The sequence below is a fragment of the Cucurbita maxima genome, unplaced genomic scaffold (assembly GCF_002738345.1).
Source record: "Cucurbita maxima cultivar Rimu unplaced genomic scaffold, Cmax_1.0 Cma_Scf00001, whole genome shotgun sequence".
Taxonomy (NCBI): Eukaryota; Viridiplantae; Streptophyta; class Magnoliopsida; order Cucurbitales; family Cucurbitaceae; genus Cucurbita; species Cucurbita maxima.
This window is the reverse complement of record NW_019272017.1, coordinates 1,541,363-1,555,493: the sequence shown is the minus strand read 5'-3', so window position 1 is coordinate 1,555,493 and position 14,131 is coordinate 1,541,363. Positions and strand designations below refer to the sequence as shown.

General features: G+C 36.2%; 3 protein-coding genes and 2 long non-coding RNA genes across 11 annotated transcripts in view; 3 read left to right on the top strand and 2 right to left on the bottom strand.

Annotated features, from left to right (window-relative positions):
* The window catches only part of LOC111477925 (phospholipid-transporting ATPase 3-like), a 13,113-nt gene extending 12,434 nt beyond the window's left edge, over positions 1 to 679 (top strand). Inside the window, exon 27 of the mRNA XM_023121929.1 lies at positions 97 to 679. Coding sequence (XP_022977697.1) covers positions 97 to 403 — 307 coding nt within the window. The 3' untranslated portion in view covers positions 404 to 679. The remainder of the gene's footprint in view (positions 1 to 96) is intronic.
* Positions 680 to 2,861: 2,182 nt separating this feature from the next.
* On the top strand, positions 2,862 to 3,853 carry LOC111489214. The gene is made up of 2 exons (XR_002719337.1): positions 2,862 to 3,433; positions 3,668 to 3,853. It is a non-coding gene; the product is annotated as an uncharacterized LOC111489214 (long non-coding RNA).
* Positions 3,854 to 3,919: 66 nt separating this feature from the next.
* On the bottom strand, positions 3,920 to 7,173 carry LOC111489192. 4 transcript variants are annotated; one of them, XR_002719335.1, is made up of 5 exons: positions 7,021 to 7,173; positions 6,760 to 6,904; positions 5,324 to 5,632; positions 4,894 to 5,001; positions 3,982 to 4,187 (listed from the first exon to the last, which is right to left on the bottom strand). XR_002719335.1 is itself a non-coding variant. In XM_023137299.1 (4 exons), the coding sequence occupies exons 1-4, from the start codon at positions 7,101 to 7,103 to the stop codon at positions 4,071 to 4,073; spliced, it is 654 nt and encodes a 217-aa protein (XP_022993067.1). In that variant the 5' UTR covers positions 7,104 to 7,173; the 3' UTR covers positions 3,920 to 4,070. The 4 variants fall into 4 exon arrangements, 3 of the variants coding, with proteins under 3 accessions (XP_022993067.1, XP_022993076.1, XP_022993086.1); XM_023137299.1 differs by lacking the exon at positions 4,894 to 5,001 and having other exon boundaries at positions 3,920 to 4,187; XM_023137308.1 differs by lacking the exon at positions 4,894 to 5,001 and having other exon boundaries at positions 3,920 to 4,187; positions 5,324 to 5,629.
* A 55-nt stretch (positions 7,174 to 7,228) lies between these two features.
* Positions 7,229 to 9,593, top strand: LOC111489220. 4 transcript variants are annotated; one of them, XR_002719344.1, is made up of 4 exons: positions 7,274 to 7,581; positions 8,090 to 8,327; positions 8,412 to 9,363; positions 9,452 to 9,593. It is a non-coding gene; the product is annotated as an uncharacterized LOC111489220 (long non-coding RNA). The 4 variants fall into 4 exon arrangements; XR_002719345.1 differs by having other exon boundaries at positions 7,229 to 7,573; positions 8,412 to 9,593; XR_002719342.1 differs by having other exon boundaries at positions 7,230 to 7,598; positions 8,412 to 9,593.
* On the bottom strand, positions 9,478 to 11,977 carry LOC111489183 (glycosyltransferase family 92 protein RCOM_0530710-like). The gene is made up of 2 exons (XM_023137287.1): positions 11,756 to 11,977; positions 9,478 to 11,617 (listed from the first exon to the last, which is right to left on the bottom strand). The coding sequence occupies exon 2, from the start codon at positions 11,459 to 11,461 to the stop codon at positions 9,665 to 9,667; it is 1,797 nt and encodes a 598-aa protein (XP_022993055.1). The 5' UTR covers positions 11,462 to 11,617; positions 11,756 to 11,977; the 3' UTR covers positions 9,478 to 9,664.
* Positions 11,978 to 14,131: the final 2,154 nt, after the last annotated feature.

Here is a 14,131-nt window from a genome sequence, read left to right as displayed (position 1 = left end):
TTTTTTTTTTTTTTTTTTTTTTTTTTTTTTTTTTTTTTTTTTTTTTTTTTTTTTTTTTTTTTTTTTTTTTTTTTTTTTTTTTTTGTGTGGATACAGCATTCAGAGATGGTTTTTCCCCTATGATTATCAGATAGTTCAAGAAATTCATAGGCATGAACCTGATGGTAGAAGTGCGGTAGGATTGTTGGAGATTCAGAACCATCTTACACCGGAAGAGGCAAGAAGCTATGCCATGTCTCAACTCCCGCGGGAGTTATCGAAGCACACTGGCTTTGCTTTCGATTCACCTGGCTATGAGTCATTTTTTGCTGCACAGCTTGGTATTTATGCCCCACAGAAGGCATGGGATGTTGCCAGGAGAGCCAGTGTGAAGTCAAGACTAAAGATTAGGGAAAAGAAATGAGGTAGAACTAATCATTATATTGTACAAAAGTTTTCTCATCAAAAGTGAACCTCAGAAAAATCATTAGTACTAGTTTTGCTGTGCCATATATTTTCTCCCATTAGTTGTCTTTTTAACTCATGAGAGCCTAGTGGTTATTAGGAATGTAATGGGTGTATATCGATATCTCAATGTAATTTAATACCAAGTGATTGTAATTTTTGACTAATTGGATATTGTAGCTATAGCCCCATTGGAACCTTATAGCAGTACTATTAAGGGAAAATTTTCAGAACATGTCTGTTTACTGCTTCATGGAGATGGCTGCTTAAGCCATGAAGCCTGTGTGCAAGTTGTAGACAACAACATAGAAAATGGCATCTTTGATGTGATGGTCTTTGCTACTCAACTCTGACCAAATTCTTAAATATCCAATTTCAAGAACTTGAAAGGTCTTCAAGCCTGCAAAACATCAGATTCAAATTCCCCAAAGATTTCGACCTCTGAAATGGGTCACAATTGTTGTGGATGCTTTAATCTTTTGAACTGCAACTTGTAGCATACGTTTGATCCATTTGTTGGGCTTGTTCATCAGCTTTTTTAGTGTAATTCTTGTAGTTTTAAAAATCCATTGCTTGAGTGGGAAACTTTCCATAGTCAAGAACTGATGTAGACGACAATTAAGAACTTAATTATGTGGTGCATCATTTATATGGCTCTCTATTTTTGAGACAACAAAAACTAAGAATCATTTTATCTATCATATCTTTCTTTTTTTTAAGAACAATCAAGTTAAATTCAAGAGTTATTAATTCTAGAAGAACCTTGCAAAACTACTTTCTTAGCCTTAACCACTATTTTACTATTTTATTCCAATATCAATAGACGACACATGGACAATTCAAAAACGAAGAAACTCATCAAAATTAAAAGAGAAAAAAAATGGATTTGGGCATTAGAATCGCTGCTTTGAGGATATGTAAACATTAAATGAAATATTGTTCCAGCAGTGATCATAATCATATCAAATTAGTGGGAACATATTACAAAAGTAGTCTTCTGGAATCCATGTGAAAGAGATTTCTAACACTGTGCAGCATTCCTTTTCATCTTCCATATTAAAACCTTTCATAACGCTAAAATCTTTCACCATCAAAAAGGACTCAAAGCTTTGAAACTTCTTATACTAATTGATGTCTTATCCATTCGAAGCTCAGACACTCGACGAGTAATTAACTTTAAACTCGGTTCAGGTGTTCTGACAACGTAATATGCAGTCTTGTATGAGTGACGGCTTGAAGGAGAAGGAAGATATGAAAGATGCTTTGAAAACCCAATTAAGAACATTAGATGTTAATGTAAGTGTGAAGTAATTGTGTAGTGCTCCAAATGGCTTCCAGCTCCTTCCTCAATTATTGTTTCTTTTTTGTACGATGCCTACTTCAGAACCCATCAGCTCACAATCTGATTCTATTCCTCAATTATATCGTTTTCTTATTAATTAATTAATTCCTCACCCATATTATAAATAAACTTTATTAATCATGTATTATAACTTTTTATTTATTTAATATCTAGATACGTATTGACATTCCTCTACCCTACTATACACATCACATTTTCTCTTCATTCTTTAATGCTCCTTTTGTTTTCCATCACAATTTTTTAATTAATTATTCGAGTTTGGTCGACCATTTGTCTCACCAACCTTATTTTGACCCTAATATTAAAACGAATTTAGAAATATGCTTTTTGAATACCTCGTATTCGAGATGTGTAATAGGTATATGTATCAAATATTCGTCTCTAATATATTCAATCTTGTTTTTGATAAAAAAAAAAAATTGGCAACAAAAAACTTAAGTGCCAATCGAGAAATAATTTAATTTTTTCCCAACGTGGATAAATTATATAGTTATAGTATAAAGTTAAGGTTAATGATATGATAGTCGAATATATATATATATATATATATATATATATATATATATATATATATATATGTATGGTTGTTTGGTTGGAGAATATATATTGTAATGTAAATAAGAGTTGGTGGTAAGGCATTTGATTCCTTTAAGACTGTGAGATCCCATAGGGAATGGATTAGAAACATTGTGCCATATGCTCTCTTTCTAATATATATAACCTGCCTGCCCCCTCCTTCCCCAATTATATATACAAACAAATATAAACAAAGATTTCCCGTCCCTAAAATAAATCCAAAACCCTAATTGCAAAAACGATGTCTAATGAAAGTTTCAAACTTTTAACTTCTTGATCGAAAATTTATGTTCAGAGTCGTATTTAAATGAATTGAGATGACTAAAAGTTATAACTTTGATAATAGACGTACAAAACTCATTTGAGATATTTTTGAACTTTTAAAACGTTTTATTAGACTCAGTAGTTTTTTTTTTAAAAAATGATATTTTTATGTTTCTTCACACACAAGCATTGTAGTTAATGTAATAGGAATATTAGATGTAAATTAAAATGATATGTTAGAATATAATGGTGAGTGTGTGTGTGTCAATAATAAACAAACAGGCAAGGCAGGGTTTGAGAAAAGTGCAACTGAATCCACCAACCCTATAAAGAAAAAAAAAGACAACTCCCTAATTAAACATGCACACCCCTTTTCTAAACAAACTCCTCTCCTTCTTCCTCTTCCTCTCTTCTTCTTCTCATTGTCTGACCCTACTTAAGATAACATACTTCGATCCATCGTCGTTGTCGTCTTTACCTCTCGGGTTGTAAAAACTAATCTCTCTCGACGTGCACCGATAGAAGTATACATATATTTATGAGAAGTGAAGGTAGTTGTTGCTCGTTTTCTTACTTCAAGGTCTTGCTTGGAGCTGTGGCTGTTGGGATGTTTGTATGGCTTTTAATCGTTGGCATGCCCAACAGCGGCGAACAGTTGGTAGCAAAAACAACAAGCTCGCAGGCAGCTAGGTCTGAGTTTGTGGGAAGCCATATGAAGCCAGCTAAGGAGCTTAACTTCATGAGCAAAGTTAAGGTCCCTAAAGGACCGGACCCAATTCATAACAGGTGATTTATTTTTCGAAGATCAACTTTAGCAATGACAATGATATTGGGTTGTGTTCAAAGAGATCGAACGAAACATTATTTATAATGACATAAAAACTTTATACTAGTCTTTAAATTCATGAACATAAAAGAACGATAGAATTATGAATACAAATTAAATTTACGGAACTATTCACGAAAGTTGAATATATATTGATTTTAAGCGAGTTAATATTTGTTGGGTTTGGTTTGCAGGCGAACTGGAGTAAAAGGACGGCCTCCCGCCTTAACTTAGGCTTAGGCTTCCTCCAGTTTGAGAGGAACTCATGCCTCTTGGTTCTTCTCAACGTTACCCTTTACTGTTAATCAACTTCAAACAACATGCCTCTTATTTGTATTCTAATTTCAATAATCCAAAATAAAAAACGTCTGGATTGTACATATCTCCCTCTCTCTATGTGTATATATATGGGCTTGGGCTATTTTTTTTTTTTTTTTTTTTCACAGATGGGCAATTTTGGATAGCTTTTAGAAAAGGGAAAAAGGAAAGGATATAGTTCTTCAAATGAACCTAATTCTTTGTATAATTTGAATGCTTGAATTGGTGGATAATACATATACTTGACAAGAATAATTGTGGCAAAAGATGAGTGATGTACTAGAACCTGGAATTTGACTGCACCCTGCCAGATGCAAAACCAGCCGTTGAAACACTTCGCTTCCTTCTGAAGTATACAACTGAACCGCTTATAAGCAGCATGCCTACCACAATGCCCTGTCCACAACAGTACACAAAATGAAATGAATCCAATCAACATAAAAGTAGCATGCTGTATTAAACAATCAGTTGGAAAGCATCTATCTTTCTCTCCAAAGGATTATAGTTTTCACCTATTCGGTACGGTTCGAATGTAACAGCCTAAGCACACTGATAGTAGACCTTTCCAAGCTTCCCCTCAAGATTTTAAAACGCGTCTGTTAAAGAGAGGTTTTCACACCCTTATAAGGAAGGTTTTGTTCCCTTCTCCAATCGACGTGAGATCTCACAATCCACCCCATTGGGGGCCCAACATCCTCACTAGCACACCGCCCGGTGCCTAGCTCTGATACCATTTATAACAGTCAAAGCTCAGCGCTAGCAGATATTATCCTCTTTGGGTTTTTCCTTCCGAGCTTTCCCTCAAGGTTCTAAAACGCAAGAGAGAGGTTTCCACACTTTCATGAAAAATGCTTCCTTCCCCCTCCCTCCAACCATGTGGGATCTCCCATTAAATCTTTAGAAGATGGTATTTAAAGCACAGTTTCAAAGTAGCTCAAATATTTATCTATCTGTTCGTGATGAACAATGCATTACAACTTAATTAACAATATTTTGATTTTAATATGAAGAGGAACAATTATTCGTCCATATAACTTTACAAAATACAAGATGTGAAGAAGCAAAAAGATAGATTGACAACAAAGTAGCAAAAAGAATGAACCTCCTTAGTACTGCAAATCTGACTAGATATGATGTTAGCTATCATCTTAACAACAGAACTGCTAAAGAAAATCTATAGATTACACTGATTAGCCATCGAATTTTGGTTCTGTAAAAGATGAACAGGTCTCATGAGGTGCCTTAACTGTCCACCTCCCATTGATGCATTCTCTACTTAAGAAGTAAATAGGATCTTGTGGCATGTAAAAGTTACAGACAACAATTAACATAAATAAGAACAGCAGTAACCATAGTAGCATGACTGCATAGCTATTTATTTGATGAATACTTTCGGATTCAAAATCAATTATACAGAGTAAAGCAATATATCGAAATTTGAGAGAAGATAATGAGGCATACAACGGCCATTAAACCATTAATTGCAATAAAATAAACCTTTTGAAATAGAGCAGCTAAGATAAATGGCATACCTCAAAACCAAGTACAGACAACTTTTCATCATTAACTGATGGAATACAGCTTCTGTAAATGATGTAATCCTGGGAACCAACTGTTCCAGAGATAGAACCATCCCGTTGATGTCTGTGTGCAACTGATGAAGCATGATCGCTTGCATCACTCTGCAAATGGTTCACAAGCTTGTGCTCATAAGACATTTCAAGTGTTGAGCGACCATCATGAGAAATTTTCTCATTGGAAACTTTTGATGTGTCTTTGACTTCCACACATTTCAGGGAAATACGATACCCAGTCTCACTGCAGCCATAATTTTCATCCTTCTATGTGACCAAAAAGAAGGAAGATAATGAAAAATTACTTCTACATTAAATTTTATACCAAAAAGCAAAGCAAAAGCTACCATTAAACATGAAACATTGGATTTAAAGATGGAAATATACAACGGACTACCATTCCCAATCCTAACACATTGAGAACTGAAAGCCTAGCACTATCCAAATATTAACTATAGAGTCAACATTGTCTGTCCCTATAATCATGGTATATGTAATAGCCTAACCCAACCGCTAGCAAATATTGTCCTCTTTGAGCTTTCCTTCCAACTTTTTTAAAACGCATCTACTATGGAGAAGTTTCCACACAAGGAATGTTTCATTTCCCTCTCCAACCGATGTGGGATCTCACAATCTAACCCCATTGCGTGGCCAGCATCCTCACTGACACAACGTCTAGTGTCTAGCTTTGATACCATGTGTAACATCTCAAGTCCATTGCTAATAAATATTGTCCTCTTTTGGGCTTTCCCTCAAGGTTTTAAAACACGTCTACTGCAGAGAGGTTTCCACACCCTCATCCAAAATGTTTTGATTCCCTCTCCAACCAACGTGGGATCTTACCGTATCCAAGTTCAAATCCCTGCTCGCCCACGACCGATCAGAAAGAGAAGGATTTTCCTAAAAGGATATGGGAAAATAGGTTAAGAGGATCCAAAGTGAGGGAACTTTGGTATCGATCTTTTATCTTTTTATTATTATTATTTTTTTTCTGTTTTGTGAACTGGGTAAGTGCATTTGTTACAAATTAAACAATGTATACCCAGCGTGAACAAATTTTCAAAGAAAGCACAACATAAAATTTTGGCTAAAGAGAACGAGAACACAAGGGGCCTATCATTATCAAACTCTAATGCATTGAAATCTGGAAGTTTATTACTGCATGTTGAAAAAACTGACATGCATTTCCAATATCTCGTTGCTACTCGCTATAACAAAAATGATATTGAAAAGCTTCACTGTTTCATCACAACTAATAATCTAGAACTCCAACAAGCTAGATCATAATTTCTAGATGATTCAACCCAAAAAAACAACGCATGCCAACTGAACAGGAATGAATAAGAGCACCAGTATTTAGTTTATCTCGATTTAAAGACCTAACGAACAGATACCTTTTCGGAGAGGAGGCACGCAACACAGGGCCCGGAACGAGAGCAATCAAAGGTAACGTTACTTCCATGAGGAGACTCTTTGAAACTCAACAGAGCTCTGCGCCCAAACCCTATCTCAGTTTCTTCGTTTCTCCCAATTCTGTCTCTGACATTAAGAACGAACGCAACAATTCGCCATGGAATTCCAATAGATCAGATAAGATCAGATCAATAAATAACACAAAGATCAATAAGAACACAAAGTAGAAAATTAGAGCTTACAAATTCTGCCATTGGGCGTCAAGTGAAGCAGAGAAACAGAAGAGAAGGAGAAGAAAATGATGCAACGAAAAATTCCAACACATTATTCACCTCTGAGAGAACCTCTCTTACCAAAATCTGCAAATTAGATATCGAATTAAATGTGTATGCATACTCGATATTTTATGAAGTTTCTATGTTACAAAATTAGCACAAATGTGAAGGTGGCGGAAAGTTGTTATCCGATCAAGCCAAACCGCCCCTAAATTTCTAATCCAACGGCTGAGATTTAAACTTAACGCGTGCTAGAGGCTGTGGGGCCGTCAAAATCCCGGCAAATTATCCTCAGTCCTCGGACCTTTTATTGAAGTAATTATCCTTTTACTCGGTTTCGATGGAAGCGGGAATTCTCTTCCCCGCCACTCTCATTCCATGGAGTCCCAATTTCAACATCGTAAGGGCTTCTTCTTCTTCTTCCTCCCTTTTGCGCACTTACGTCGGTGGAGTTTCTCTCTTAGTCGTCCTCTATAATAATCGCGCCGTTTCTGGATTGCTCCGTCGCCGATGCCAGCAGGTTCATCGGTAAATTTTAAAATAATGTATGGAATGTTGTTTATTTCCTCAAGTCAACATGTATTGCTTATTCTGGAATGTTGTAAATACATCACTACAATGAGTAGTAAATTAAGAGAAGAAATCATCCATTTGCGGAGGCGAGGATGGAAACTCTTTCTTCGATAACATCGTCGATAACTATGTTTTCATATTTTGGCAGTGTGATTTTGCGACTAACAATAAAACCATCGTCAATTTCGGCAATCTGTAGTCAAGAGCTATCAGATTTTCATACTCAACCTCCCCCACTTTTGTTGACCGTGATTAGATGTTGTATTGATAACAATAAAACTAGTAACATCTGAATTGTTGTGGTAATACACTGTATGTAACTTTCGCGATGATGTTTTAAAACTATGAATGCGATGTATCTGATAAATTACTTTTGGTATTCAATTCTAAAGACAATTCTTAGAGGAGGAAGGAAAATTCTGGACTAAGTGGTTAATGGTTACTTTTTGCTGCTTACTCTTAGGGTATGGAAGTATCTGTTAGAGGTGGCATGCTGCAGGTTTTTGATTGTTGGTTATGATGAGATGTGTATGTTTCAAGTTGGTTTTGCTGCGGGTGATGGTGAGGACGAACATGTGGAACCTAGTAAATTGATGCAGGGATTGCTCTATCAAGGAATTCTCAAATCTCAAGCTCGTGAGTAGTAAATGATCTGTGTACAGAGATCAGCACACAATGTACTACTTGATTGTTGTGCAATTGTAAACACCTTCAACTATTCGTTTTAAGAGACTATCTTTCCTATTATTGCAGAGAGCTATTTGGCTAATCTCTCTTTTATACAGGGAAGTCGGAGCTGCCATTTCTTACTTCAAATACTCAGGTACATTGCTTAATACTATTCAGGTTGTTGTTAGATTTGTTCCTTTTTCCTTTTTCTTTTATTTTTTTGGTATATATATAAGGCAGATAGTTTTCTACAGTGGCTTCATTCTTGGGTATTTGTCACTCTATATGTGGTAAACCTATAAACTACCGAACTTGTTTTTGTCTCTCAATGTTTAACTTATTGTGGTTGGTGTGCAAATGAACCTCGAGTTTGAAGCATCATTTGGTGCACTTGATGAATAATTTGGTTGTTTGCATGTGTAGTTAGTCCTCACATTCACTTTCAGAAACTTGGGAGTCTTCTCCATCTCTGCTGGCTTAAAAGAGTCTCTCCTTGTATATAGTATCTACTTGTTCTCTGAAGCCAGACTCTGCTATTCTACTTATCTGTTTGCTTAAAGCCCCGTTCGAATGAATTAGAACTGTAGTTCAACCTTTTGGTTTTCTTAAAGCCCCCTCTTTTGAATGAATAGAACTGTAGTTCTACCTTTCTGTAGTTGCTCGATTGCACATATTGTCTGTCAACTGATGGTGACGACCTTTTCCTCTTTCTTTCTATGGCATAATTATTATTCCCAGCTTCAAATTTGAAATGTTCACTGTCATGGATTTCAATCGTTGAGAGAAGCTGGATGCTACTCTGTTGAAGTATTTGAATAATTTTGAACCGCGGTAAAATTGAGCTCAAAGTGAACGGAACTGTTGATGGACAAACATAACTTGGTTATTTGATTGTTCATTTTATTTATTTCCAATATTTCCATGGGCGAAAAGAGATAATATTGAAGCCCCTGTAAAAGCCAGACGAAGCAACTCAACTAAGTAGTTGATTTCTATGTATGTTCCATATATACAAAAGCTTCTCCTTTTCTTTCAACCATCAACTCTAGATGTATTCACTGATTGAAGGTAATGTCTGGTTCGCTTACTTTTATCCATTTTCTGTCTGTGGTAATGCTGAGTGCATTCTTACATGTGTGTACAACCGACATAGCAGACAGCAGATGATTTATTCAAATTTGAAGTATGAATCAGAAAGAATTTCATTCCAGCAACTGAAAGTGTAAGTTAAAAACATGTGACTAAATCATAGCATGTCGATGGAGTAAAAAAATAATCAGACAAACATTCTATTTGTAGAAAAAAAAATCTGTTGCTTGCTGTATGATTACTGTGTACAGGTAACTAAGCTGCAGGTTGCCAAGAGTTGTTAACCAGAAGCTTTTTCCCATGGTAGGAACCCTGTCAAAGGATCTGACAACGAACTCTGTATAAAATCTCTCAGTCCAGTGTCCCAAACTTCACAGAACTGTAGCCTCCAATTGGGTGGTTCGATTGCCTCTGTCCCAAGCCCAGGTGCTCTATCCTTCGACCCTTCATTCTGTGCCTCTTGCCAATCTACAACATAGGTAGCTACTCTTCTGTAAAATTTAGCTCGAAAAGTTTCCCACACTTGGTATTTGTAATGGTTTATGACAGCATTGCTTTTAGGTACATCAAAAAACCCAAATCCTTGTTTCAACTGAAAGTGATGAACAACATTGAGAAGTGTTATATCAAGCAAGTCTGGCCGGACAAACGATTTGTGTCTCTCAGGGTTCTGGAGCCGACAAGTGTACCCCATTGTAACTCCCTGCGGTGGATGTGATGTTAAACCCGATGGTCCAAAACTATGACATGCCGTTCTAATCTCTGCAATGGCGGTTGAATTGGAAGTTGAAGCAGATGAGTCGGCAATGAGAGAACGAAGGGCATTGCGGCCGGCAATATGGTATTCTTGCAGATGGCGATACTTTGAAGGGAAGTAGAAAAACTCGTCAACATCAAAGAAGCCAACCCACTTACATTCATCTCTAGCTCTCAAAGCACAGTGTGAGAAACCTGCTTCTTGGGTTTTAAGCCATGGCCAGGTCAGCCTACTGATATTGTAGTCTTCCAGGTTGAGCTCTCTAATGACTTCTTCAATGCCATCATCACTATTGTTGTCGTAGATGAACCAGCGGCCCACTCCAAGCCAGGCATGGTACATAATCCACTCACGAAGTGCTGCCGCTTGGTTCCACACCATTGTGCACACACAAAGCTCATGTTTTTCCTGATTTCTTTGCAGGTCATTCAGCTTGGAGTTGAAGAGTCTGACCACTGAGGGGAGAGTCACTTGAAGATGGGCTTTAGTATTGACACTGCCACGACTCACTGTAACTTGAATTCCCTTTTCCTTGTCCAAAGTGCTCAGCGCACCAGCCGGCAAGGAGCACCTGATAATTTCTTGAGCTGCAGTAACTGCTTTTGTGGTAAGCACATATTCTCCGTTATTGTTTGAATTTCCCAGTCTAAAGTGGCAGCTGAATTCAGTCGGATTTGATTCCTTGTGTGGTCGGAGATTTAGTCCCTTGGCAAACACCACAACCGTATCACCGTCAATAGCTGCCTCATAAACCACCCTCTCCCAGGAGGCAACTGGCTGCCTATTTCTTATCAACCAATGGTTATCAGCTCCCACGCCGCGCTTCCTCAAGTCCACGGCTGAGGCCGAATAATTCAGTGGTGGTAGTGGACATCTGGCAATCGATCGGAATTCATCGTACTTGTCCGTGGACAGAACTGACTGTTTGAGAGTCTCTTGGTTCAAACCTCTAGCGACTGATTTGAAGTATAAACAGTCCAATTTCTCATCTCGGTTGAATTTTCCGGCGACCATCAAAAGCAAATGGTCAGGAAACAAGACTCGGCTTTCAACTCTCAAAGGCGAATACTTACTGCTCAAAGAACTGTCAAGGGTAGACTTGCTAGCGGAAGTAGACAAACGGGAGAGAGTCGTGGAAGAGGCATCGAGAACTGGCCGGAACGACGCCGCCGCAATCGAAAACCACCTAGTCGAAGAGAGGAACAAGAGAAAAGCAAAGAAGAAGAGGCAAAGAAACAGAGATCTCCGAGTAAAGAACTGAACTTGCGAGCTCGACCTGCCAAACCGCTTCCTCTTCCGCCGCTGTTGTTCCCAATCCATTAACCCAAAATTCACACAGAACCCAAATCAGAAGAAACCTCTACCGCAGCACAGATCCAGTCAGATGAAAGCAGGAGAGAGTTCGTCGAGTTGGGGTTTCCCAGTAACCTCGTCAGTCTGCCGGAGACGACAAGAAAGAAATTCTCAAGCCTAAACCTGTAATTAATGTGGAAGCAGAGTTTATTAGTTAAAATCAGAAAAGATTCGGCTGTGATGATAATGACGAAGCTGCTGATTGATTGCTTTCCGCTAATAAGTGGAGTTTTATTAGCAAAGAGGAAGCGTGAACTTAACTCCTCTTGGGCTCTTGTCCTGCTCCTGCTCTGCCAGGCCAGACTACACCATCGACATCTTTTGAAGCTTGAAAAATACTTGTTCTCGCTATTTTAATTGGCCCATACCGTATCAAATACTCACCTTTATCCCTTTTTTCCTCTCTTCCAAACTCCAAAGCCGTGTTTTTTGTTCAGAAGAGTAAATGATTAGCTGGAACAATAGACTTTTGCAGCAGTTCATTTCTTTATTAGGCTTAACTCCTAATTAAATCCTTCAACTAAATTCTCATACTTTACATAGACAAATGCTTGAGGCTTTTATTTTGTAGACCCATTCCTAGGAACCTTCGACAGACATAAACAAACAGATGCTCTGCTTGCTTCGATCTTCTCAAACGTTAAACCGGATGAATATAAAAATGACTGTTGTTGGAATCTTAATTCAATTTTATTATTGATTGAAAAACCTCCGCCAAATTTTCGCCATTAAAAGGGTCGGGAAATGCACGTGGAAGGACGCCAGATGATGGCTGGCACTCGCTGACTCACCGCTTTCATTTGTTTCTCAATCATTTGTGAATTCTATTCCAACACTTCATATTCACATGCCCTCCATTTACTATGAAACTAAATAACTCCCGAATTTCCTTCAATTATTGTTGTTGTTTTTGTTTTGTTTTTTTTTTTTTTTTTTATATAATATGCCCATGTGTCCTTTTAGGAATTTTGTAATTAAGTTAAATAATACCCTTTAATTCTCGCATGCCCGAGAAATTGTTGTTTAATTCCGTTCAATTTTGAATTTTATTTTCGAAATACTACTTAGCGAGNTTTTTTTTTTTTTTTTTTTTTTTTTTTTTTTTTTTTTTTTTTTTTTTTTTTTTTTATATAATATGCCCATGTGTCCTTTTAGGAATTTTGTAATTAAGTTAAATAATACCCTTTAATTCTCGCATGCCCGAGAAATTGTTGTTTAATTCCGTTCAATTTTGAATTTTATTTTCGAAATACTACTTAGCGAGATGTATTGTTTTAATGAATTTCGATTGAATATTCGTCAATTCATTGATAATAAAATAGACTATGATTGAAATATATGTGATTAAAATGTTAGGTAGAACAAGTTTCAAATTCTATCCAATTGTCTACTAAACGTCACACCAACTCAACTAAAGTTTTATCTATAAACATGTTTCGTTTTAATCAATAGATTAGTGAATTAATTAGGCTGTCCCAATTGCTAATTAAACCAAAGTCATCACTAAAAAGAGCCTAAATAATTTAGCTTTCATTATAAATACACATTGAATCCTTCACTTTCTTTGTCTCCATAATTATAATCTTAACTTTACAATTTCATAGCCCTTTTGAACAAATTGCATCAAAATGTAAACTTCAATCTGGCAACCAAAAGAGGAAAATAAAATCAAATCAGGAAAATTTTCCCAAATCTGTATGGAACAAATCAAATGAATAAAAGGAGAGAGAGAGGATGAGAGAAGATTTTCCTGGAAAGTGAATAGAAATTTTCCGGGAAAGTTTCAAAATGATTTCAATGTAAAAGCTTACTATTTATTATTTGAATAGTTAAATGGATATTAATTATCATAGGCTTAATTAGGGTAATCAACTTGTGGTCTTTATTAACATAATTAAATTGGATTTTTTATTATTATTTATAAAAAATGATATTATGGGCAAATGTGGACAAATTAAACAGCTCAGATTTTTGTATTAATACCCCTTTACTTTATATTCTGTATTCATACCCTTTATATTCCACGTTGGAATTTTCAAACAAACAAAAGCTCATCATTATACCACGTGGCATTGGTTTTATTGGCTTACACTTTTCAGGGATAAGATTGGTCAAATAAAATACGCGTTAAAGAGACTAAGATGTCCCTATTCAAATATAAACAATTAGTTTAGGGAAATATTTTAATTAATGACATTTTGATTTAAACTAAGAGGTTTAGGGGATGAGAAATTATATACCCAAAGGAACGCTTAACTTACACGTGTAGGGGCAAAATGGGAAAATGGAAAAAAAAAAAAGCTATGGTATCCTCCAATCACGTCTGACACGATCAATTTGATTTACTTAACCCGAGCCATAAAGATTATGCTGTATTGTATTTTTTAGTTTTTTGAATTGAGTTAAATTAGATTTTTGGAAAATCGAAAATTTAAATCAGTTTGAGCTTTGATATTTTTTTGTTAGTGTTACAATCCAACCCAACTTTACCATACTTTAAAAAAAATGTTAAAAATATTTAATGTTTATAATCTATGTTAATCACTCGTTGTGTCGGGTTGATATTTGAGCTTCATGGAATATTAACCTAACCTACATTATAAATAAGTATTAAAAAAAAAAAAAAAAAAAAAAAAA